The following is a 27,630-nucleotide window of genomic DNA, read 5'->3' on the forward strand; positions in this document are numbered from 1 at the left end:
AGTATAGATTGAGATACACTGGACGGTATCACATGTGACAGGCTGAGATACACTAGAAGGTATCATAGAGTATAGGCTGAGATACACTGAATGGTATCTCACACAATAGGTTGAGATACACTCTATGGTATCACATGACAAGCTGAGATACACTGGACGGTACCACACATGACAGGCTGAGATACACTGGATAGTATTACACATGACAGGCTGAGATAGACTGGATGGTATCATACAGTATAGGCTGAGATACACTGGATGGTGTCACACGTGACAGGCTGAGATACACTGGATGGTATCACAAGTGATAGGCTGAGATACACAGGATGGTAGGACATGTGACAGGCTGACATATACTAGACAGTATCACACATGATAGGTTCAGATGCACTGGACTGTATCACACATGACAGGCTAATCTACACTGGACAATATCACACAGGATGGGCTGAGATATGCTGGACGGTATCACACATGATAGGCTGAGATATGCTGGACGATATCAAACGTGACAGGCTGAGATACACTGGATGGTATTACACTTGATAGAGTGAGATACACTGAACAGTATCAGATATCACAGGCTGAGATACACTGGATGGTATCAGACATGATAGTCTGAGATACAATGGACGGTATCACATATGACAGGCTGGGATACACTGGACAGTATCACACTTGACAAACTGAGGAACACTGGATGGTATTCCACATGATAGGCTGAGATACACTGGACAATATCAGATGTGATAGGCTGAGATACACTGAATGGTATCACACATGACAGGCTGAAATAGATGGCAGCGACATTAAAGAAAAAAGGGCACAGTATGGAGAGAGGTCAGCATGGGAAAACAGTGATAGGAGGGCATAATAGGGAGAGGGGGCAGCATGGGGAAGACAGTGAAAAGGAGCAACAATATGGAGAGGGGGCAACATGGGGGAGACAGTGAAAAGGAGCAACAATATGGAGAGGGGGCAGCATGGGAAAACAGTGATAGGAGGGCATGATATGGAGAGGGGGCAGCATGGGGGAGACAGTGATAGGAGGGTATGATATGTAGAGGGGTCAGCATGGGGGAGACAGTGATAGGAGGGCATAATAGGGAGAGGGGGCAGCATGGGGGAGACAGTGAAAAGGAGCAACAATATGGAGAGGGGGCAACATGGGGGAGACAGTGAAAAGGAGCAACAATATGGAGAGGGGGCAGCATGGGGGAGACAGTGAAAAGGAGCAACAATATGGAGAGGGGGCAACATGGGGGAGACAGTGAAAAGGAGCAACAATATGGAGAGGGGGCAGCATTGGGGAAACAATTATACATTATGGAAAGGAGGCAGTGTGTGGGGGAGTAATGTAAAAAAGGGACACAGTATGGAGAGGTGGAACTGTTTGAAGAAGGGGTGCTGTCACACCTTGTGGCTCTCCAGTTGCAAGGAATGATGTGGTCTCCCATCCCTTGCCTGCCACGAGCCCTCCTGCTCAGCAGTGCCAAAGGTCTGAGAGACTACGCAATATGCAGGAGATGCCTGCTCAGAGAGGGAGCAGGAGTGTGGCACCTCGTGGTTCTCCTGTTGCAAGCAATGATGTGGTCTCCTATTCCTTGCCGAGGGTCCTCCTGCTCAGCAGCACCGAAGGTCTGAGAGACTACACAATGTGCAGAGGTTAGCTCTCCAGGAAGTGTGATGACCTGGACTAGCCAGGTAGTCACAGACATAACACCATACACACCCCTTCCCTAGACAGTTACACCAGTCAGACAAAACCCTTGTTGCCTCCCTCCAGGGTCTGATGTCCACACCAGGTGGGGCGGAGCCAGGCGGTTGGCCCCACCCACCGAGGAGTTCACAGGTCTGGAAGCGGGAAAAGTGACAGATCTGAGTAGACAGTGAAAGTGAGAGGTCAGAAACTGTCGGTGTCTGGGTAGGGGCCCAGACACAAACAGCAAGGTTGGCAGATGGTGGTGGCCGTCTGCAGGAGTTAATGGACCTCTGCAGAACCGTAGGACCGGGGTTGGGCGGTGGCCCGCTGGTACCGAACCAGGCAGTGGAGTGAAGCTAAGCACACAGGCAGGGCCATCGGACCCCGACTAGGCTTTCAGCTGCCGACAACGGTCAAATCCGAGTGTGACCGGAACCCCAGAGGTTTCCCAACAACTAAGACCCGACAGAAGGCAACAGTCCACACCGTGAGGATATACAGCCACCGCCATAGGCTAGAGATCCAAGGGCCAGCGCCTGCGGGCAAAACGGGCTCCTTCGGTACCTATACACCGGGGAGCAGACTACCGGTGGGCAACCACAGGAGTCAGAACATTCTAACAGGTGCAGGGAAAGACAGCCGCCATCAGCTGTCCGGGGAGAGCACAAAAACACTACAGCCAGCTGCGGGACCCGTCCATCCAGCCGTTTGGTTTACCAGAGACTCTGTCATTGACTGCCTGAGTGAGTACACCAGTGCCATCCCGCACCGCGCCGCGCTGCCCCTGCAACCCTGCATCCCAGCCATCCAGCCTCCCCGTTACACCACCGGGCCCCGGGATCACCAACCCCTACCCACGGAGGGGACAACATCCTAGCTGCTCCCTACCATCGCTCCCGGGATCCCCGTCACCAGCAGCGGTGGTGCCCTTTATCACCACGACCCGTGGGTGGCGTCACAAACTATCTCCCACAACAAACCACCCTTTTTCACTCGTGGACAAGGAGCGCAGCTCGAGTTCCCGGGTCCGGCCCACCGCTCGAGCTACCGAGCAGCAGCAGAAGCCCCGGACCCGAGCGTGTCGAGTGTGGCCCCTCCGCCCGCGACAACTTGGTGTCACAAACAGGATAGAACCGATCTACCTACCGGTAGAAGTGCGCCTCGCAGTCACCGCCGGCGGCGTCCGGCCGAAAAATTTGAAGTGCCGCCATCTTTGGCGCGAAGATTTCCCGCCCGAGCGTCTTCCCCGAGCAGGGAAGGTGCGAAAGTGAATCCCCGCCCCCAAAGAGGAAGTGCTAGAAAGAACCAAGGGGGGGCAGGTGAAGGCCTGCCTGATGTAGCCGAGGGCATGAGAAACGGGGACGCCAGGACTCTGAAACCTTCTCGTTCCTGGAGGCCGAGCAAGCAGGATGTCCGTTCCGTACAGCAGGCCCACGCCCGGAACAGCGGCGTGGGGGGAAGCCCGGGTGGCGCAATTAAGCCGTAGGCTGCAGACCCGGCTCCAGCTCCTCGTACAAGAATGGGAGGCTGGAATGGTGGAAGTGGTGGTGGCCGGGCGGGCCCGTGAGGCGGAAGCAGAGTTGGAGGAGCGGGTGAGTGACCCACGCTCCTGTGTCCCGGAGGGACCGGTCGCTGCGGCTGAGGGGCCCGGTCTGCCCTCGCTCAGCCTGCTGTGTCCCCCGCTGCTCGCATTAGTCGTCGCCGCCCCGCCGGTCGGCACGTTGCTCCCGAACCCGGCAACAGGTGACATCATTCCCGGCCACAAAGATCCACACGCAGGCGCTGCCCGCGAACAACAGCTTGCCCGGCCAGCACCGACCCGCTCCCTTGGAAGGTACCTGCTCCCCGACGGGAGCCATCTGACTCAGAGGCGGCCGCACTTGAAGAGGCCCCGGCAGTACGCCTGGCCAGCACACAGGTGGACGATGGCCCGCCTCAGGCCTGAAAGGTGACACTGACTGCCCCCAAGCTCCAGGCTTCGGCTGAGGCTGCGGAGGGTTGCCACTGCAGGGCAGCAATGCAGGCCGCGACACAGCGGTGCTCCCCAACCCAGATGGTGCCGGTCGTGGCCCGCTTCGGGGGGTACCTGCTGGGCCCGACCCCCGCGCTAAAGGAGCCGTCATGTTGGGAGCGGCAGCCGAACCCGATGGGCCGGGAGATAGAGGCCCGGGAGAAAGAAAAGGCTGCTACTTTGGCACGCACTATCGAGGCCAAGTACTCTCTCCGAAAAGCCCCTCCCAAGGCATGGGGCCCGACCTTTGAAGGCCAAGTCCGGCAGTTCTGCCCCCAGCGTGGATAGGGGTTTATTTATGAGCTAAGCCTGGAGGTCGAGGCGTTCTTCTCCCGGTGAGATGTGCACAGCCAGCTGCCCCTGGGACATCCGGAGCATGACCTACGTGCGGGTGAGTTGGTCACCTACACCTGCCACCTGGGAGAGAGAGGCTGGTTCGCCTTGGACGTCCAAAGAAGGGTGAGCCGCAGTGATCTCGAGCAGCCCCGGTCGCCTCCTCCGCCGTACAGTCCCAAGATGGATCCGGAGGAAGCGTACGACGACGGCGACCTCAAATAGTGGCGGCGGTCCTCCGTTGCAACCCAGTTGTCCCCATTGGGACCCCCAGCACCGTGTTTCCGTTAAATGAATGAACACACCCCCCCTCCCCTGGATAGTGACACCAGTCAAACAAAAACCCTTGTTGCCTCCATCCAGGGTCTGATGTCCACACCAGGTGGGGAGGAGCCAGGCGGTTGGCCCACCCACCGAGGAGTTCACAGATCTGGAGGCGGGAAAAGTGACAGATCTGAGTAGATAGTGAAAGTGAGAGGTCAGAAACTGTCGGTGTCTGGGTAGGGGCCCAGATACAAACAGCAAGGTTGGCAGACGGTGGTGGCCGTCTGCAGGAGTTAGTGGACCTCTGCAGAATCGTAGGACCGGGGTCGGGCGGTGGCCCGCCGGTACCGAACCGGGGAGTGGAGTGAAGCTAAGCACACAGGCAAGGCCATCGGACCCCGACTAGGCTTGGAGCCGCCGACAACGGTCAAATCCGAGTGTGACCGGAACCCCAGGGGTTTCCCAACAACCAAGAGCCGACAGAAGGCAACAGTCCACACCGTGAGGATATACAGCCACCGCCATAGGCTAGAGATCCAAGGGCCAGCGCCTGCGGGCAAAACGGGCTCCTACGGTACCTGTACGCCGGGGAGCGAACTACTGGTGGGCAACCACAGGAGTCAGAACATTTTAACAGGTGCAGGGAAAGACAGCCACCATCAGCCGTCCGGGGAGAGCACAAAAACACTGCAGCCAGCTGCGGGACCCGTCCATCCAGCCGTTTGGTTTACCAGAGACTCTGTCATTGACTGCCTGAGTGAGTACACCAGTGTCATCCGGCACCGCGCCGCGCTGCCCCTGCAACCCTGCATCCCAGCCATCCAGCCTCCCCGTTACACCACCGGGCCCCAGGATCACCAACCCCTACCCACGGAGGGGACAACATCCTAGCTGCTCCCTACCATCGCTCCCGGGATCCCCGTCACCAGCAGCGGTGGTGCCCTTTATCACCACGACCCGTGGGTGGCGTCACGAACTATCTCCCAAAACAAACCACGCCTTTTCACTCGTGGACGAGGAGCGCAGCTCGAGTTCCCAGGTCCGGCCCACCGCTCGAGCCACCGAGCAGCAGCAGAAACCCCGGACCCGAGCGTGGCGAGCGCGTCCCCTCTGCCCGCGACAGAAGCAGCAAGACTTCCCTTATCTCTGCACATTGTGAAACCGAGAGGCGGGAAGATGAACATGTGCACTACGTGGCATGTCCTGATTCGCCCACTGACTTCACACGGCTTGATGACGAGGCTGGTGATGTGGTGAACCCTGACTGGCCGGGCTGGGACATCGTGGATCCTGATTGGGTCAAGTCCATCATCTCTGCCTCGTGCCCACCCTTGGGTGGAGCTGCGCCTCCTTAAAAGCTCCTCCTGCCAATATGGCGGCGTGCGACTGTCCTCTATTGTTGGATGATTGGCAGCGTGCTGCTACGCCGCTGTGCAGTCATTTTGTATACTTGTGGGCTTTGCCCTTGCTGCCCCGGCAGCGCCTTGTTTGCAGGCCATGTTCCTGCCCTTGCTGCTCCGGCAGTATCTTGTTTGCAGGCCGTGTCCCTGCCCTTGCTGCTCCGGCAGTGTCTTGTTTGCAGGCCGTGTCCCTGCCCTGGGTGAGCTCCTCGAGACTCCTTCGGACTCACCTGGTTCTTGAAGCACACGTGCGTGGGCACCGCTGTGCTACCCTCGTGCCACAATTCCGTGACTTTACTCTGGCACACGTGCGCGGGCACCACTGAGCTTCCTCGTGCAACAGGTACACCGAGCTGTGAGCCCCGTGCCATACAAGCCTCATGGGTTAGGATGGGCCGGTGTACGCAGATCGTCTGTGACGTAACAGACGATCGCCAGCAGCAACCCGGTCACTCTTCATCAACCATAGCAGCGGTTCCCTACACTGCACAGTGGACCTTGACCGGCGGAAGCTGTCCTATACCATCTTGGCATGCTTCCCCGGGTCCCTGTCGTAACAGGATGCTATATTGAGAGGCAACAGTATAGACTGGGTCAGTGTAAAGACAGGTGGCACAGTATGGAGAGGGGGTACCATGAGCAGAACAGTGAAAAGGGGGAACAATGTGGAGAGGGGGCTCAGTGATAAGGGGGCACAATGTGGAGAGGGGGCTCAGTGATAAGGGGGCACAATGTGGAGAGGGGGCTCAGTGATAAGGGGGCACAATGTGGACAGGGGGCTCAGTGATAAGGGGGCACAATGTGGAGAGGGGGCTCAGTGATAAGGGTGCATATAATGGGTAGGGGGCAGAGTGAAGAGGGGGCATAGTATAGAGAGGGAGTAGCCTGGGGGGCAGTGTGAAGAGAGGGCACAGTATGGAGAGGTAACAGCATGATATGGGATAGTGAGAAGAGAGGGCACAATGTGCGGAGGAACAGTGTGAAGAGGGGGCACAATATGTAGAGGAATAGTGTGAAGAGGGGGCACAATATGTAGAGGAATAGTGTGAAGAGGGGGCACAATATGTAGAGGAATAGTGTAAAGAGGGGGAACAGTATGGAGAGTGAACAGCATGAGATGGGATAGTGAGAAGAGAGGGCACAATGTGCGGAGGAACAATGTGAAGAGGGGGCACAATATTTAGCGGAATAGCGTGAAGCGGGGAGACACCATAGAGTATGGACAATGTGGTGGGGATAGTATGGAGGCCATAGTTCATAAGGAAGGTCCAGTGTGGCAGTTGTAGTTTATAATAGATGATGTGATGGTTATAGTTCATACCTAGGACAATGGCGTAGTTATAGTTCATAAGGGGGCGGTGTGGAGATTGTAGTTCATAAGGAATATGGTGTGGTGGATATAGTTCATAGGTGTCCAATGTTCAGCTGTGGTTCATAAGGGAGGATGATTTGGTAGAAGTGATCCATAAGGAGGATGGCGTGGTGGCTGTGGTACTTAAGGGATAACATTTTTGGAGATTTTTTATGTTTGAAGCCTTTCATTCTGAGCAGATTAGTCAATTACAGGATTCTCAAAGACCCCAACGATAACTCAAAACAACTCTTGTAAATGCACATCTCAGGGGACATGAGAGCACACACAGCGCAGAGAGGAGTCAGTAGAAAGTCTTAGGCTTTCTGTGCACTTTTGTCTCTTCCTCTTCTAGAGGCCTTATAGTCCACCGTCTAATGATGGCTGGTAACAAAAACTCTCATCACCTACTTGTTAAAGACATACTGGCAGTTGCAGATTCATAACATACAAATGTATATGGTGAGAGCTGACATAACATTATAATAGATTGTTGTATTAAGCTTGTAGCTGCATTCATGTACTGATTAGTGGTTCTGGTGATGTAGTCATGTTCTGTTGGTGGTCCTGGTGCTGTCTACATGTACTAATAGTGGCTCTGGTGATGTAGTCATGTACTGATGATGGTTCTAGTACTCTATTCATGTACCGATAGAGGTTTTGGTAATTTATTAAAGGGAACCTGTCAGCAGAAAATTCGCCCAAAACCTAAAAGCTTCCCCCTCTGCAGCTCCTGGGCTGCATTCTAGAAAGGTCCCTGTTATTATTGTGCCCCATGTGAGACCAAAATAAAGACTTTATAAAGTGGTACCTTTTTGTATTCAGATACTGTAAATGTGACACGGGGCGGGCTCTCTGGCGTCCGTTATTCTGCCTCCTGGTCCTGTATGCCGCCCCCATCGCTCCTTTCCATAGCTGATGCACCGCCCACTGCTCCAGCCATCCCCGCGCATGCCCAGTGCCAGTCTCACGGGACTGAGCAGTGTGACCGCTGGTGACGTGTGCGCAGGCAAGTGATTATGGGCGGGGCTGTGATTGTTATCAGCAAGTACCCGCCCATAATCTCGTGAGCGCGCAAACCTCACCAGCGGTCACACTGTGCTCAGGGTAGTGCTAGACTGTATGGGCTGCTTCCAGGGATGACGTCCCTTTTGTCACGTGATAGGGGCGTGTTCAAAATACTATCACGTGACAAAAGGGACGTCATCCCTGGAAGCAGCCCATACAGTCTAGCACTACCCTGAGCAGTGTGACCGCTGGTGAGGTTTGCGCGCTCACGAGATTATGGGCGGGTACTTGCTGATAACAATCACAGCCCCGCCCATAATCACTTGCCTGCGCACACGTCACCAGCGGTCACACTGCTCAGTCCCGTGAGACTGGCACTGGGCATGCGCGGGGATGGCTGGAGCAGTGGGCTTTCCATCAGCTATGGAAAGGAGCGATGGGGGCGGCATACAGGACCAGGAGGCAGAATAACGGACGGCAGAGAGCCCGCCCCTGTGTCACATTTACAGTATCTGAATACAAAAAGGTACCACTTTATAAAGTCTTTATTTTGGTCTCACATGGGGCACAATAATAACAGGGACCTTTCTAGAATGCAGCCCAGGAGCTGCAGAGGGGGAAGCTTTTAGGTTTTGGGCGAAATTTCTGCTGACAGGTTCCCTTTAATGTAGTTGTGTTGGGTTTGACAGAGTATTTATATACTGTAGGTGGTTCTAGTGATGTATTTATGTATGGATGATAGTTCTGATGCTGTATTCATGTACTGATAGTGGTTCTATTGCTTTATTTCTGTACTGCTTGTGATTCCATGGCTGTAATTATGCACTGATAATGGTTCTGGTGCTGTATTCATGTACTGTACTCTGGTAGAGTATTTATGTACTGATGGTGGTTCTACTGATGCATTTATGTACTAATGATAGTTCTGGTGCTGTATTCATATACTGATGGTGGTACTGGTGCTGTATTTATGTATTGATGGTGGTTTTAGCTCTGCATTCATTTACTGATAGTGGGTCTGCTAAATTACTCAAGTACTGATGGTGGGTCTACTGATGTATTCATCTAATAATGATAATTCTGATGCTGTATTTATGTACTGATGTGGTTCTGGTGCTGTATTTATGTATTGAGGGTGGTTCTAGTCCAGTATACATGAACTCATGGTGGTTTTGGTGCTGTATTCCTGTACTAATAGTAGTTCTGGTAATGTCATGTACTGATGATGGTTCTGGTGCTGTATTCATGTACTGAAGTGACTCTGGTACTGTATTTGTGTATTGATGGTGGTTCTGGTAATGTCTTCATATACCAATGAAAGTTTTGGTGCTTTATTCATGTACTTATGGTAGTTCTACTGATGTATTTATGTATTGATGATAGTTCTGGTGCTTTATTTATCTATGAATGTGGTTGTGGCGATATATTTATGTATTGATCATGGTTCTTGTGATGTATTCATGTGCTGATGATAGTTTTGGTGCTTTGTTCATGTATTGATGATGATTCTTGCACTGTATTATGTAACGATTATGATCATTCTTGTGAAGTATTTATTGCTATTATTATTTATTATTATAGCGCCATCAATTCCATAGCGCTTTACATGTGAAAGGGGTGTACATAATATGGACAAGTACAATAATCATAAACAATACAAGACACAAACAGGTGCAGGAGGAGAGAAGTCCCTGCCCGCGAGGGCTCACAGTCTACAAGGGATAGGTTAGGATACAGTAGGTGAGCGTAGAGCTGATAGTGCGGCGCTGTATCAGACTGAGGGTTATGGCAGGTTGTAGGCTTGTCAGAAGAGGTGGGTCTTCAGGTTCCTTTTGAAGCTTGCCAAGGTAGGCGAGAGTCTGATGTGTTGTGGCAGAGCATTCCAGAGTATGGGGGAGGCATGGGAGAAATCTTGGATGCGATGGTGGGAAGAGGAGATGAGAGGGGAGTAGAGAAGGAGATCTTGTGAGGATCGAAGGTTACGTACAGGTAAGTACCAGGAGACTAGGTCACAGATGTAGGGAGGAGACAGGTTGTGGATGGCTTTGTATGTCATGGTTAGTGTTTTGAACTGGAGTTGTTGGGCAATGGGAAGCCAGTGAAGGGATTGGCAGAGAGGAGAGGTCGGGGAGTAGCGGGGGGACAGGTGGATTAGCCGGGCACCATAGTTTAGAATAGATTGTAGGGGTGCGAGACTGTTAGAAGGGAGGCCACAGAGCAGGAGGTTGCAAAAATCCATACAGGAGATAATAAGGGCATGTACTAGGGTTTTTGCAGCTTCTTGGGAAAGGAATGTACGGATCCGGGAAATATTTGTATTGATGGTGGTTCTAGTGATGTATTCATGCATAGATGGTGGATTTGGTGATACAGTTAGGTCCAGAAATATTTGGACAGTGACACAATTTTCGCGAGTTGGGCTCTGCATGCCACCACATTGGATTTGAAATGAAACCTCTACAACAGAATTCAAGTGCAGATTGTAACATTTAATTTGAAGGTTTGAACAAAAATATCTGATAGAAATTGTAGGAATTGTCACATTTCTTTACAAACACTCCACATTTTAGGAGGTCAAAAGTAATTGGACAAATAAACCAAACCCAAACAAAATATTTTTATTTTCAATATTTTGTTGCGAATCCTTTGGAGGCAATCACTGCCTTAAGTCTGGAACCCATGGACATCACCAAACGCTGGGTTTCCTCCTTCTTAATGCTTTGCCAGGCCTTTACAGCCGCAGCCTTCAGGTCTTGCTTGTTTGTGGGTCTTTCCGTCTTAAGTTTGGATTTGAGCAAGTGAAATGCATGCTCAATTGGGTTAACATCTGGTGATTGACTTGGCCATTGCAGAATGTTCCACTTTTTTGCACTCATGAACTCCTGGGTAGCTTTGGCTGTATGCTTGGGGTCATTGTCCATCTGTACTATGAAGTACCGTCCGATCAACTTTGCAGCATTTGGCTGAATCTGGGCTGAAAGTATATCCCTGTAAATGTGTCGCCCTGGGCAAGCCAGGGGACACAGGTCACAACACCACCACACCCCACATCCCAGGTAGGCACACCTAAGCTGAACCAAAAATCCTTGTTGCCTTCCTCCAGAGGCTGATGATTCACACCAGGGGGTGGGCCAGGCGGTTGGCTCCGCCCACCAAGGAGATCACAGCTCTGGAGGCGGGAAGTACCAGGCAGATTAGCCCAGGGAGCGCAAGTGTAAACAACGAAGTGAAAGTGAAGGAAGGAAAAGTGGTAAAGGAGGAAAGCAAGTGAGGTGACAGAGAAAGAGAGAAGCCTGAAGGTCCAGCTTTGTGTAGGGCCAGAACAGCAAGGTCAGCGACGGCGGTGACTGTCCGGAGGGGGACCGTTTGGAAGTTCCTGGAAGGACCCCGTTGGCTGTGTGCCCGGTGGTCTGGAGCAGTGTTCCGAAGGACGGTCAGCACCAGGGCAGGGGCCTCTCGGACCCCGGCAAGGCTAGGAGTCGCCAAATTTGCCGAATCCGTCAGTGAAGGGGACGTAGATTCCCCCAACAACCAAGTCCCGATTGAAGGCAACAGTCCAACCTGTACAACAGAGGCACCGCCACCGCCAGGGCACCAGTCTCTGAGGGCCAGCGCCTGCGGGCAAAGTGTAGTGCTCCTCCGGCCCAGCTTGAAGCCGGGGAGCGGGTTACCGGTGGGGACCCATCGCAACCATCCGTACATACAGGTGCAAGGAAGAGGGACATCACCGTCACCTGCCGGGAAAGCAAAGCAGCCGTCTGTGGGACCGTCCTACCAGCCGTTTGGTTTACCGTACAAACTGTGTCCAAGTCTCAGGCTGAGTGAGTACCACAGTGCCGCAAGGCACAGCGCTGCCCCCGCGTCCCTGCGCCCACCAAGCCCTGCACCTCCCAAGCCATCACCGGGCCCCGGGATCACCAACCCCTACCCACGGAGGGGCAACACAACACCTGGCTGCTCCCCATCACCATCCCCGGGATCCCCGCATTGAGCAGCGGTGGTGCTACACATCACCACAACCATGGGTGGCGTCACGGACATTATCCCAACACCCCAAACAACCCCCCTTTCACTCACGGGCGAGGAGTGCCGCTCGAGGAAACCCCCGGGATCCGGCCTACGGCTCGAGCCACCACTGAGCAGCCGGACCCGAGCAGAAGGGGTGAGCGCGGTGTGCTGAGACCCTCCTCCCCGCCCGCGACATACACTTCAGAATTCATCCGGCTACTCTTGTCTGCTGTTATGTCATCAATAAACACAAGTGACCCAGTGCCATTGAAAGCCATGCATGCCCATGCCATCACGTTGCCTCCACCATGTTTTACAGAGGATGTGGTGTGCCTTGGATCATGTGCCGTTCCCTTTCTTCTCTAAACTTTTTTCTTCCCATCATTCTGGTACATGTTGATCTTGGTCTCATCTGTCCATAGAATACTTTTCCAGAACTGAGCTGGCTTCATGAGGTGTTTTTCAGCAAATTTAACTCTGGCCTGTCTATTTTTGGAATTGATGAATGGTTTGCATCTAGATGTGAACCCTTTGTATTTACTTTCATGGAGTCTTCTCTTTACTGTTGACTTAGAGACAGATACACCTACTTCACTGAGAGTGTTCTGGACTTCAGTTGATGTTGTGAACGGGTTCTTCTTCACCAAAGAAAGTATGCGGCGATCATCCACCACTGTTGTCATCCGTGGACGCCCAGGCCTTTTTGAGTTCCCAAGCTCACCAGTCAATTCCTTTTTTCTCAGAATGTACCCGACTGTTGATTTTGCTACTCCAAGCATGTCTGCTATCTCTCTGATGGATTTTTTCTTTTTTTTCAGCCTCAGGATGTTCTGCTTCACCTCAATTGAGAGTTCCTTAGACCGCATGTTGTCTGGTCACAGCAACAGCTTCCAAATGCAAAACCACACACCTGTAATCAACCCCAGACCTTTTAACTACTTCATTGATTACAGGTTAACGAGGGAGACGCCTTCAGAGTTAATTGCAGCCCTTAGAGTCCCTTGTCCAATTACTTTTGGTCCCTTGAAAAAGAGAAGGCTATGCATTACAGAGCTATGATTCCTAAACCCTTTCTCCGATTTGGATGTGAAAACTCCCATATTGCAGCTGGGAGTGTGCACTTTCAGCCCATATTATATATAGAATTGTATTTCTGAACATGTTTTTGTAAACAGCTAAAATAACAAAACTTGTGTCACTGTCCAAATATTTCTGGACCTAACTGTATATTGATATATTTTACTGATGATGATGCTGTTACTGTATTCATGTACTGATGGTGGTTCTGCAGCTGTATTTTGTAATGATGGTGGTTCTGAAGCTGTTTTCATGCACTGATGGTGGTTTTAGTGACGTATATATGTATTGATGGTAATTCTGGTGATGTATGCATGTACCAATGATACCTTTTACCCTTAATATATTAAGGTATTAATGTTGATGTAGTAATTCTTAAGTTGTCAGATTTGATGCTAGATCATTAGATATCAGTATGCTATCTGTTACACATATAGACAACACAAAGGCTGAAAACACAGCAGTCTGAACAAGGCCAAATATGTCAGCTGTACAAGTGTTTGACTAAAGCCACCAGCAATTTTATATAGCTGTGCTTTGGCCAGATAGCAAGATCACCCAACTCGTCAAAGGGAGCACTCCTGTGTTCAAAATCAGACATACTGGATCATTGCCTTCTTTGACAATTATCTGCCGGGGCTCGTATATAAATTAGACTTTTGGCTAAACCCGTTGATATTGTTAGGTTCGGGCATTATTAGTCTACTGTGTATGGGGGCCATAATTACTATCTAAAGGGCACAGACACTTTTATTCTGACTTATCAGTAGTAGAGTGATTATTTATAGTGCCTAGAGCAGCATAAATACCAAACACAGTCTTAGTGAATTTCTGAGATACACTCACAGTATCACATATTATAGGCTTAGATACCTCCTGTACATGAAATCTACAGAGAAACCATCCACACAAAAGCCACAGCAGAGCAGCCTCTACAACCGACCTCCATCCTATAGATGGTACAAGACATCAGAAATAAAATATAAAGAGGCTCCCAATAGACCGGAAATACAGGAGATGCTCCACAACTTCTACAGCTACAAGTACAAGTCAAACCCGGAAGGAGTGAACCAAGCTGCAAAAGACCTCAACAAAATATTCCACACCATGGCCAAATTGTCCGACCTCAAACAAGTCAACTACAAGAGGCCAAAAGAAAAGCAGATCAATGGTTGGTTTGACAAAGAGTGTAAAGCCGTTCAAAAGACCCTGAGAACAGCCTCAAAGATTAAACACAGAGACCCCAACAACCCACACCTGAGGGAAGCCTATGACACCATACAAGGCAGTACAAAACCATCCTCAGGAGGAAGAAGCAGAGCTAAATCTCTACCAAACTTAGCCAACTCCAAGACGCCCTCCAAGACAACTCCTTCTGGGAAATATGGAACCACATGGACACAAAGAGCAAGAAAAAGAATGAAACCCATATCCAAAATGGCAACATCTGGCTCCAGTACTTCAGAGACCTCTACAAAGACATACCAAAAGAAGGACTAAGCCAAGAGCAGGAAAACATAACATCAAAACTAAAGGCAATGGAGGAGAAAATCAAAAATTTCCAAAACCCACTGGACACACCAATTACATTACAGGAAGTTGCAGAGAAAATCACTTCCATAAAATGTAAAAAATCTAGTGGTCTGGATGGTATCCCCCCAGAGATGTTGAAGTACAGCCCACCAGAAATTCAAGCTGCAATGGTTAAACTGTTCAACATTGTGCTGAGTGGTGGTTACTTCCCTCGTACCTGGAACCAAGGACTCATTACACCGATCCACAAGAGTGGGGACAAGTATCACCCTGCCAACTACAGAGGCATATGTGTCAGCAGTAACTTGGGAAAACTGTTCAACAGCATCCTAAACAAAAGGATCATCAGTTTCCTTACCGAGCACAATGTCCTGAGCAACAGCCAAGCAGGGTTCGTGCCAAACCACCGCACCACGGACCACATCTACACCCTGCACTGTCTCATTCAGAGCCACGTCCACAATACAAAGATGGGAAGATATACGCCTGCTTTGTAGACTTTAAAAAGGCCTTTGACTCAGTGTGAAACTCGGGCTTGTTCTTGAAATTGCTGGAGAGCGGAATAGAAGGAAAGACCTACGATGTCATCAAAAGCTCCTACACCGAGAACCTCTGCAGTGTGAGTGTGAACGATAGAAGAACGGCCTATTTCCAACAGAGCCGAGGAGTCAGACAGGGCTGCAGCCTAAGGGGTACTTTGCACGCTGCGACATCGCAAGCCGATGCTGCGATGCCGAGCGTGATAGTCCCCGCCCCCGTCGCAGCTGCAATATCATTGTGATAGCTGCCGTAGCGAACATTATCGCTATGACAGCTTCACATGTACTCACCTGCCGTCTGACGTCGCTCTGGCCGGCGACCCGCCTCCTTATCAAGGGCGTGGGTCGTGCGGCATCACTGTGACGTCCCACGGAAGGCAGCCAATAGGAGCGGAGGGGCGGAGATGAGCGGGATGTAAACATCCCGCCCCCCTCCTTCCTTCCGCATATCCTACGGGAGCCGCGGTGACGCCGGTAGTAGATGTTCCTCGCTCCTGCGACTTCACACACAGCGATGCGTGCTGCTGCTGGAGCGAGGAACAACATCGGACCGTCGCATCAGCGTAATTATGGATTACGCCGACGCTACTCCGATAATACGATCACAACGCTTTTGCGCTCGTTAATCGTATCATCTAGGATTTACACACTACAATATCGCCTGCGATGCCAGATGTGCGTCACTTTCAATTTGACCCCACCGACATCGCACCTGCGATGTGGTAGTGTGCAAAGTGCCCCTAAGTCCAACGCTCTTCAATATTTACATCAATGAGCTGGCTACTGCTCTGGAATCTTCACTTGTTCCAGGTCTCACACTCCATGACGCCCAGGTGAAATTCTTGCTCTATGCAGATGACCTACTGCTGCTGTCACCAACCGAGAAAGGCCTCCAAGACAACCTACGAATCTTGGAGAAATTCAGCTCCACATGGGCACTACCGATCAACCTAAAGAAAACCAACATCATGGTGTTCCAGAAGAGAAAAAGGAGATTTGACCAGCATCCACCATTTGTCCTAAACAACTGCACTCTTACAGGAACAGAAAAATACACCTACTTGGGCCTGGAAATTCACCAGTCAGGGAGCTTCAAACAAACCATAGAGACCCTGAAAAACAAGGCCTTCAAGACCTTCCATGCCATCCGAAGGAAACTCTATCATCTGAAGCCTCCAGCGAGGGTCTGGCTAAAAATCTTCGATTCCATCATCGCCCCAATCCTCCTGTACGGCAGCGAAGTCTGGGGCCCTCACACTTACCTAGATTGATCAAGGTGGGATTCCAGCCCAACAGAAATATTCCACCTGGAATTCTGTAAGCACCTTCTCCAGGTCCATCGAAGCACGTCCAACAGTGCCTGTCGAGCCGAGCTGGACAGATTCCCTCTACACCTAGCAGCTCTGAAGAGGGCACTATGATTTCAGGCTCATCTACAGAGTAGCAATCCAAGCTCCCATCACCACAAAGCTCTGATATATATACGTGGGCCAGATGAACCAGGACCCCTGGCACAGCTCTCCCAAACCCAACTGGACAAAATAACCAATCACACCAGCCTGACAAGAACCAGAATCAGGAAGATGGTAGACGAGGGCCAGGAGAGGTATGTCAATGACTGGAGGACCGACATCAACACCTCACAGAAACTGACCACGTACCAGAGTCTACAGAGAGACTACAGACTGGTCCCATATCTGGAAAAACTCCCGGACCCCAGAGACCGCAGGACCCTGAGCCGATATAGACTCAGTGCCCACAGTCTAGCCATCGAATCCAGCCGACACAAGCAGAGCTACAAGCCCAGGGAGGACAGACTGTGCCAACACTGTGACCTAGAGGCCCTGGAGGATGAAACCCACTTCCTGCTACACTGCACCAAGTACTCAGCAGTGAGGGACACTCACTTCAGGAGACTCTCCCATCTCTTCCCGGATTTCAGCTCCATGAAGGAGGAAGAGAAAATATATATCCTACTGGGGGAAGAAGAGAGCGTGTGGCGCCCTAGGACCTGGTCGCCACAACGGCATTGTCCTCCTGAGGGTTAATGCTGAGCCTGGAGGTAATGGGGAAATCTACTGGCCAGTAAGTTAACATCCACCGCAGTTTCTCCCTCAGGCCAGTAGGGGGAGCTCTGAACCTGAAGTTTCAGGGAGCTTCCTTAAGCCTGACCTGGGGGAGGAGTTAGTTAGTCTGTAGGGAGCAGCAGAAGTGAACAGACACAGAGTGAGCTGTCCTGTGAATCTGGGGCCTAGAGCTGGAGCAGTTTGGCCCAGAGAAGCAGGAGTAGCTGAGAGGCAGCAGAGAGACTCGGACATCGGAGTCTGTGGTTGCCAGGGTATAAAATCCGTCCCTGGTAGCCGAATCCGAAGGGCAGGGGAGCTGCAAGCCCCTGGCCCAGACACATCCAAGGTACAGCTGCAGCATCAGGGCCCGGTGTGGACCCCAGCGGAGAAACACCAGGGAGTGGGCCTGCGCAGCCACCTACAGAGGGAAGGGACGTGCTATTGGTCCCAGCAGCGAAGAGGGCCATTGCTGGATTCAGAGAAGCAGGGTCCTATCATCACCAAGAAAGGTACAGGAGTAGGCCTCATACTCAGCTGGCCAGAAAGATCACCCCAAGTACTTCCAGGCCGACCGGATCCCCATCACCACCTGTAACGGTCTCCCAGGACTGGACTGTTCCCAGAGTAAAAGAGGAAAAGGTAAAGAGACTGTTGTTTGTGCCTGGTTCTTTCCTCGCCTGTCGGCCCTGCACCGTGTTAGTCACACAGCACCATAGACTTTCACAAGCACCAACTGTGCCCCGGGCATTGCTCCACCTGTGGGGAGCAGTACTACCATAGCTGCTATATCATCATCCCGGAGGCCTCACACAGCAGCGGCGGCTTATTAGCCGCATACCACAGGTGGCGTCACGAACACAACCATTAACAAGCAAGCCACATATTTTACTGACACCCGCCAGGGCCACGGAGCCGGGCCCAGCCACCACTGACTACCACCGGACTAGTCCGGCCCGGCACCGGGTGTCCCATAGCCCTGGGGTGGGCGAGTCAACTTTTGGCGTCACGAACAGGATTTCGTGCCCGGTCCCACCGGGTACTGTGCGCCTGCCGGAATTGTGCTTAAAAGACTGTGTACTGGCTGCAGACCACCGCCGCCATTAGCCTCGCCGAGCGCAGGAAGAAGGGGGGCGTGCCTGACAAAGAGCGCGAAGGGAGCGCGCCATCAGAGCAGAGCGCTGTTAACCCCGCGCGACCCGGAAGAAAATTTGAAAAGTGAACGGAGCCTGGTAAGGTTCACTAAGGGGGAGGAAGATGTCCGACTCAGAGGGAGGGCAGGTGGCTGCCATAGCCCGAGACGCCGCAGCACCAGCAGAAGCAATCCCAGTCGCCGTCGCCCCGGCCCCCACTGTAGCGCCGGTAATGCCGATCACCATGCCATACATACCGGGAGCAGAATGGCTGCCGCAATACTCCGGGGAGTCCCATACCTTGAGTGACTTCAGAGAAAGCCTGCACAGCTTATTCCGGGTGTATCCGCTGACTGAGAGCCAGAAGGTGGGCATATTAATGGGACAGCTAGCCGGCGCAGCCCAGCGTGAAGCGAAGTCATGGCCTGATACAGATAAAGGGACAGCAGCCCAGATACTGGCCAAGCTAAAGAGTACGTTTGACACTCGCACCGCAGCAGAGATAAAGATGAGATTCTTTGGGTGCAAGCAGCGGGCCACAGACAGCATAAGGGACTATGCCCTAAACCTGCAAGAGGCCCTGAAAGCAGTTAAACAGGTGGACCTAGAGAGTGTACGTGAAGAAGACAAACTCCTAACTGAGCAGTTCATAGAGGGGCTCCTGTCAGATGCCCACAGGACCCAGCTGCGTATCCTGGTCCTGCAGAACCCTGCTCTGGACTTTGCCAAGTTTAAGGACCAGGCCATCAGGGTACTGAGAGAATCTACGCCGAATGACCCAGTACCCCTCCGGCCTCCTGCTATCACGTACCCCGGGGTGGTGCCTGCAACACGAGCCACTGCAGGGGCTGAGGCGCAGTCCCTGGATAAGGATCCCACTGCGGAGCTCAGACAACAGGTCCAGGAGCTGACCAAGACTGTGGCTGCCCTTGCCAAGACCGTGCAGTCTCTACAAATGACCCCCTCGCCTGCGAAAATCGAGTTGGCCTCCAGCCCAGAGGACGTCCCATGGATGCGACAGAGAAGGATTCCGCCGACTCGAGGCAGAGACACAGACCGGTACGATTCAACAGGACAACCGATCTGCCGCAACTGCAACCAGGCGGGCCACATTGCACGACGCTGTCCTTTAAATGGGCCGAGCCTGGGGCCAGGAGCCGACCCCCAGGTGTAAGGAAGCCCGGCTCAACCCCCAGCCGCAGCAAGTATGTGGGAGGACGACCGGTCCTTCCTATTGTGCTGGATGGAATCCCTTTGAATGCCCTCCTGGATACGGGGTCCCAGGTAACAACCATCCCCCACAAACTGTACAAAAGATATTGGGCCGATTCAGACATTGACCATGGCCCAGATGATGATTTAACAATTGTGGCCAGTAATGGTCAGCCCTTACCTCAGATTGGGTACAAAGAAGTAACCATTAAAGTGGGGCGGGTGGAATTGCCATGTCAGGGGATGATAATTGTAGATATTGATCGCAAAGAATCTGACCCACTGCTAACTCTTGGTACAAATGTGATAGAAAATTGTATTGCCGAAGTGATAATTTTGTTACAACAGGCGTCTGAAACTGCCAGCTCCGGGCAGCAGCGTGTCCTACAGAGGGAGATCAGAGCCCTGATGAGGAGGCAGCAGGTAGAGCTGGCCGGAGGAGAAATTGGCAGTGTGAGGGTAAGTGACCCCCTCCCCATTGTAATACCCCCAAGAAGTGAAATGTTGATATGGTGTCGGGCAGCAATAGGCCTCAAGGGTCAGGATTACCATGCCTTGGTAGAACCAATGTATTCAGACAGTAGGCCTGGAGTCCTGATAGCCAGAGGGGTAGCGGACGTCCGCAAGGGGAGAGTGCCCGTCCGTGTCCTGAATTGTGGGGAGGAGGAGGCCAAATTGCCCCGGTATGCCACTGTGGCAAAATTGTACACTGTCAGCAACAATACCATTAAAGCAGTGGAACCCTTGATCCCGTCCGACCAGGCGGAAGACAATGGCTCCAAGGGGCAGCCGGAAGACTGGTGCCAAAAATTACATGTGGGCACCGACTCCACCCCCTCACACCAAAAGCATGGGGTTTACCGGGTGGTACAGGAGTACGAGCGGGTCTTCAGCAAACACCCCCTAGATTTTGGGCAGGTGAAAGGGGTTCAACATCAAATCCCCACGGGTGATCATCATCCCATTAAAGAAAGATACCGCCCTGTACCCCCCGCACAGTATCAGTGTGCCAAGGAAATGTTACGGGAAATGAAGGAGGCTGGGGTTATCAGAGATAGTTGTAGCCCCTGGGCAGCTCCACTAGTGCTCGTAAAGAAAAAAGATGGTACAATGAGAATGTGTGTAGATTACAGGCAAATTAACCGCATTACACATAAAGATGCCTATCCACTACCCAGAATAGAGGAGTCACTAACAGCCTTAAAGTCAGCTAACTATTTCTCCACCTTGGATCTCACCAGTGGGTATTGGCAGGTTCCCGTGGCAGAGGCGGACAAGGAGAAGACTGCATTCACGACACCAATGGGTCTCTGTGAGTTCAATTGTATGCCATTCGGGCTCTGCAACGCCCCAGGGACATTCCAAAGGTTGATGGAGTGCTGCTTGGGCCACCACAACTTCGAAACCGTGCTGCTGTACCTGGATGACGTAATAGTCTACTCCAAGACTTATGAGGACCACCTGAAGCACTTAGCAGAAGTGTTTGAGTCCTTGTCGAAATATGGCCTGAAGATCAAGCCGTCCAAATGTCACCTCTTGAAGCCAAAGGTACAGTACCTGGGTCATGTGGTCAGCGCAGAAGGCGTGGCACCTGATCCGGAGAAAGTCACGGTAATTAAGGACTGGCCAAGACCCACCACGGTGAAGGAGGTGCGGCAGTTCCTTGGACTGGTGGGCTACTACCGAAGGTTCATTGATGGGTTCACCAAGATAGCAGCGCCCCTTCAAGATCTCCTGGTGGGCCAGCCGAAGCAGGCTAAGAAGCAGAGCCCTCCATTTGAATGGGGCAGCCAACTGGAAACATCCTTTGTCCGGCTGAAAGGGGCTCTCACGGGAGAAGAAATTCTGGCCTACCCTGACTACAGCCAACCGTTTATACTGTACACAGACGCCAGCAACGTGGGACTGGGAGCAGTTCTGTCCCAGGTACAGGGAGGCAGAGAGAGGGTAATAGCGTACGCCAGTAGGAAGCTTCGGCCCACGGAAAGGAATCCAGAAAACTACAGTTCCTTCAAGCTGGAGTTCCTCGCTATTGTGTGGGCAGTGACTGAACGCTTCAAGCACTATCTGGCATCGGCCAAGTTTACCATCTTCACGGACAACAATCCGTTGACACACCTGACAACAGCCAAGTTAGGTGCGATGGAACAGCGATGGATGGCCCGGCTGTCTAACTTTGACTTTACCATCAAGTATCGGGCTGGCAAGAAGAATAACAATGCTGATGCGCTGTCCAGAATGCCTCACTTACCCGAGTCTGGAGAAGACCTGGATGAACTCGAAGAGATAGAGTTACCGGCTTTCCATCACCAGGGTGTTTCACAGTGTGAGCATGCTGTGGGAGTGAAGCGCTTAAACCAGCACGAGGTCTCGGTCAATCCATTACTCCACCATAATTGGGAAGAAACACAGAATGGTGACCCGGCCGTGCGATTGGTCAAAGAGAAGCTAGCGCAAGCTGAGACCCATCTTGGCCCAGACGCTCCAGAGGAAGCCCAGCAGCTGTGGAAGGAGAGGGGACGACTGTTCACCTACCAGGGCAAGCTCTGCAAGAGATATGTCAACTATCGAACAAATGAACTTGTCTGGCAGATAGTGGTTCCGCAGAGGGATGCTCCAATGGTCCTAGCAGCGTATCATGATAACGCCGGGCACTTCGGGTGATAGAAGTTGGAGGCCTTACTCCGTGATCGGTTCTACTGGGTGCACATGAGAAAGATGATCGAGAAATGGTGCCGAGACTGTGGCCCGTGTAACTTGAGGCGGAAGGATGATGCCAGCCAAAGGTCTCCCCTACAGCCAATTGTCACGAAGCAGCCCCTGGAGTTGGTGGCCCTGGACCACGTGAAGTTAACACCAAGCCGGTCAGGCTATGTGTACGCCCTCATCATTGTGGACCATTACTCTCGTTTCCTGGTAGTAGTGCCTGTGAAGGACCAGACAGCCAGGACGCCAGCTAGAGCGTTCCAGGCATCCTTTTGTCGACCGCACGGCTATCCGGAAAGGGTACTGACGGATCAGGGTCCTGCATTCGAGGCTGAAGTGTTCCAAGAGTTCTGTAACATGTACGGTTGTAAGAAAATTCGAACCACACCGTACCACCCCCAGACCAATGGACTGTGCGAGAAAATGAACCATGTGGTTATTGATATGCTGAAGACCCTACCGCTGGAAGAGAGGAACCAATGGCCAGAAAAGTTGCCAGATCTGGTAGACTTGTACAACCACATCCCAGTGAATTCGACCAACTGCAGCCCCGCTTACCTGATGCGAGCCAGACCAGGCAAGTTGCCTGTAGACTTTGAGATGGGGACTGTGTCGCCTGAGGCGGTTCAAGAAATAGAGGATTGGGATGCAGAACGGCAGCAGCGGTACCGTAAGGTCCAGGAGTGCGTGGAAAGGAGCCTGTCTCAAGCAAGAACGAGACAAGAACAGCATTACAATCAAACAGCCCCAGCAACTCCCTTAGCACCTGGAGAACAAGTCCTCAAGAAGAAGCGGAAGACGCATAAGTTGGATGATCAGTGGGAAAACGAGCCCTACACCATTATCCCCTCCAACTTTGACAATAGTAAGGTATGCCTCATAAGCAAAGATGAAGGCAAGACCTGTCAAGCAATTTCCCGAGACCGCCTGAAAGCGTGTCCTGAACGGTGCCGAATCCAAAGAGAAATGGAAGGAGTACAAGGAAGTCCCCAAAGTCAAGAGAAAGAAGGGGAGATGATTCAAACCATCCTTGGGAAGTTCCCCAAAACTTGGACCCGAATCAACAATGCCATAGTGGTACCAGTTTTGGCGTTTCCGCAGTTGGTCGAGCCAGAAACAGAAAAGGTTCCGGATCCACCTAAAGAATCGTCTGCTCCAGCACGAGATGACACGCCAGCAGTGGAACAGGAGGATCAACCCCCTGTCAGTGGTGAACCTGTCATACCCTTGGCGACTCCTGGACCACAAAGGCAACCATCACGCTTACCTATTGGGGTTAGGCCCACCTGTAGTGCTGAGATAGAAGACGCACCACGTAGTCAGGGGCAAACACCAGAGCTACGTAGGTCCCAGCGCAGCACTCAGGGACAACCCCCTCTAAGGTATAGGGAGTCTACTGTATAAAGTAAAGAGTACTTATTAGAGTGTAAATAGTTATGCAAAATGTCTGTCATGTTGTGCACAAAATGTTTTCTTTTTCTTTGATTGCGAAAATGGACAATTGGGCCACTGGACTATGGGTGGCCAACACCTAAATTGTTCATAGTTAGCACCAGTGTGCTCAAACAAAGATTTCTCCCGTGCATCCCCCATACTCTGGAACGCTCTACCTCAGCACATCAGACTCTCCACTACCGTGGAAAGCTTCAAGAGGAACCTCAAGACCCACCTCTTCCAACAAGCCTACAACCTACAATAGCCCTCAGCCCAGTAGACCACTGCGCAACCAGCTCTGTCCTCACCTATTGTACCATCACCCATTCCCTGTAGACTGTGAGCCCTCGCGGGCAGGGTCCTCTCTCCTCATATACCAGTCTGTCTTGTACTGTTAATGATTGTTGTACGTATACCCTCTTTCACTTGTAAAGCGCCATGGAATAAATGGCGCTATAATAATAAATAATAATAATAATAATAATAATAATAACACCCCTGAAGAAAAACCCGTCCGGCGTGCATAGAGTGGGGTCATCAATGCTCTGACGCACGCCCAGAGCCTACGTTGGGGGTTTGATCGCGGCGGGTCCCCCATGGAGCAGTGTAATGGACACCCGGCAGGGAGCCACACTGGACTCTTATAGAAATGTTTAAGATTGTAACGTTAAAGAGAATGTGCCTCCCATATTGGGATGAAATGTATGACATGTTATTTTTGTTTCTACAGTCCGGGAGTACTGAATTTAACTAAGGGGGAGTGTGGCGCCCTAGGACCTGGTCGCCACAACGGCATTGTCCTCCTGAGGGTTAATGCTGAGCCTGGAGGTAATGGGGAAATCTACTGGCCAGTAAGTTAACATCCACCGCAGTTTCTCCCTCAGGCCAGTAGGGGGAGCTCTGAACCTGAAGTTTCAGGGAGCTTCCTTAAGCCTGACCTGGGGGAGGAGTTAGTTAGTCTGTAGGGAGCAGCAGAAGTGAACAGACACAGAGGGAGCTGTCCTGTGAATCTGGGGCCTAGAGCTGGAGCAGTTTGGCCCAGAGAAGCAGGAGTAGCTGAGAGGCAGCAGAGAGACTCGGACATCGGAGTCTGTGGTTGCCAGGGTATAAAATCCGTCCCTGGTAGCCGAATCCGAAGGGCAGGGGAGCTGCAAGCCCCTGGCCCAGACACATCCAAGGTACAGCTGCAGCATCAGGGCCCGGTGTGGACCCCAGCGGAGAAGCACCAGGGAGTGGGCCTGCGCAGCCACCTACAGAGGGAAGGGACGTGCTATTGGTCCCAGCAGCGAAGAGGGCCATTGCTGGATTCAGAGAAGCAGGGTCCTATCATCACCAAGAAAGGTACAGGAGTAGGCCTCATACTCAGCTGGCCAGAAAGATCACCCCAAGTACTTCCAGGCCGACCGGATCCCCATCACCACCTGTAACGGTCTCCCAGGACTGGACTGTTCCCAGAGTAAAAGAGGAAAAGGTAAAGAGACTGTTGTTTGTGCCTGGTTCTTTCCTCGCCTGTCGGCCCTGCACCGTGTTAGTCACACAGCACCATAGACTTTCACAAGCACCAACTGTGCCCCGGGCATTGCTCCACCTGTGGGGAGCAGTACTACCATAGCTGCTATATCATCATCCCGGAGGCCTCACACAGCAGCGGCGGCTTATTAGCCGCATACCACAGGTGGCGTCACGAACACAACCATTAACAAGCAAGCCACATATTTTACTGACACCCGCCAGGGCCACGGAGCCGGGCCCAGCCACCACTGACTACCACCGGACTAGTCCGGCCCGGCACCGGGTGTCCCATAGCCCTGGGGTGGGCGAGTCAAGCGCAGTGGAGATAGCAGCGCGGTATGTGAGCGAATGTCATAGACTTCCAGAAAGAGAACTATGATAAGCCATGGACTTCCATAGCCCCCCATCCCAGATGTGGCCCCCCCAATCCCCACCCTGGATATGCCCCAACCACCGTTACTACAGTCCCCACCCTGGATATGCCGCATCATAAGCCATGGACTTCCATAGCCCCCATCCTAGAAGTGCCGCCCACAGTCCCCACCCTGGATGTGCCCCATCCACCGTTACCACAGTCCCCACCCTGGATATGCCCCATCATAAGCCATGGACTTCCATAGCCCCCATCCTAGAAGTGCCGCCCACAGTCCCCACCCTGGATATGCCCCAACCACCGTTACTACAGTCCCCACCCTGGATATGCCCCATCATAAGCCATGGACTTCCATAGCCCCCATCCTAGAAGTGCCGCCCACAGTCCCCACCCTGGATGAGCCCCATCCATCCTTCCTACAGTCCCAGTCCCTAATGTACACTTGCTTTGGCAAAACTAATTTGTATTTGGTCCTGCCAATAAAGCTTATTTGATTTGATTTGATGCCATGGACAGCATCATAAGTAACAGAATGAGATACACTGGACAGTATCACACACAATAGGCTTAGCTACACTGGATAGTATCATAAGTGGCAGGATGAGATACACTGGACAGTGTCAAACTTAATAAGCTGAGATAAACTGGACAGTATCACATATGAGAGGCTAAGATACCCTGGAGAGTATCACATAAAATAGAATTAGATGCCCTGGACAGTATCACAGATTATAGGCTGAGATTTACTGGGCAGTATCACACATGATAGGCGAGGTACACTGGACAGGATAAGACATAGTGTTACATTTACTGGATAGTATCCCATTTGCTAGATGTATATACACTGGACAGTACCTCATATGATGGGCTCAGATACATTGGATAGCATAATGCGAAATAGTCTTAGATACACTAGACAGTTACATATATGATAAGCTGAGATACTTCTACAATATATCAAGAACTTACAGCCTACTTTTACACGTAAGACATATTAGGTACTTACAGAGTCTTGGATTGGAAATGTAATCTCGGGTAACGGCCAGAGCATGTTCCTTGGCTGCTGCCATGTTGGCCTGGTGGCCATTGACTCTCACCTCCACTTTGGTAGCCATGTTGAGTGCTGTGCTGCCTGCGTGGTGCTATATTGGAGGCTGGGCACCCCTATGTGTTATACAGGAGGCTGAGCGCCCCTATGTGTTATACAGGAGGCTGAGCGCCCCTATGTGTTATACAGGAGGCTGAGCGCCCCTATGTGTTATACAAGAGGCTGGGTACTTCCGTATGTTAAATAAGAGGCTGGGCACTCCTGTGTGTTATATAGGAGGCTGGGTGCCCTTGTGTGTTATATAGGAGGCTGGGCACTCCTGTGTGTTATATAGGAGGCTGGGTGCCCTTGTGTGTTATATAGAAGGCTGGGCACTCCTGTGTGATATATAGGAGGCTGGGTGCTCCTGTATGTTATATAGGAGGCTGGGTACTCCTGTGTGATATATAGAAAGCTGGGCACTCCTGTGTGTTATATAGGAGGCTGGTCGCTCCCGTGTGTTGTGTACACCCATGATCCAGGTGAGACTGACTTGCTCCAGCTCCTCTGTGTTCATCCTGATTCCGGCTCTACCTGCCCATAACATCTCTGTGTGTACTGTAAACGCCACACATCACTGCTCACAATGGCTGCACATTGCCCCCTGGCACCACAGCTGGCAGAGGAAGGCTGTTGTCACACAGGCAGGTTTTATCAATGCATAAAGGGAACATTGGTTATTTCTTTCCCTCCTTGCCCTTTTTGGAAGACAGGAGGTGAGCTGTCTTTAGTTTGGGGAGGTAACACCACACAAGAGTTATCATTCACCATCCAGTAATTCTGTCATTAACCCTTTTTAGCTTCAGACATCCAGAAGTGCATGTAAAGGGGGTAAATCTTACCAACCGGACCACTGCCTTCCTTGACTGTTTGCCTGCAGTATT

General features: G+C 51.8%; 1 protein-coding gene across 1 annotated transcript in view; it reads right to left on the bottom strand.

Annotated features, from left to right (window-relative positions):
• The window catches only part of ATP6V1B1 (ATPase H+ transporting V1 subunit B1), a 143,625-nt gene extending 116,411 nt beyond the window's left edge, over positions 1-27,214 (bottom strand). Inside the window, exon 1 of the mRNA XM_075332515.1 lies at positions 26,666-27,214. Within this exon, the coding sequence (XP_075188630.1) occupies positions 26,666-26,774 (109 nt within the window). The 5' untranslated portion in view covers positions 26,775-27,214. The remainder of the gene's footprint in view (positions 1-26,665) is intronic.
• Positions 27,215-27,630: the final 416 nt, after the last annotated feature.

Source organism: Anomaloglossus baeobatrachus, chromosome 1 (genome assembly GCF_048569485.1).
Source record: "Anomaloglossus baeobatrachus isolate aAnoBae1 chromosome 1, aAnoBae1.hap1, whole genome shotgun sequence".
In the NCBI taxonomy this organism is placed as follows: Eukaryota; Metazoa; Chordata; class Amphibia; order Anura; family Aromobatidae; genus Anomaloglossus; species Anomaloglossus baeobatrachus.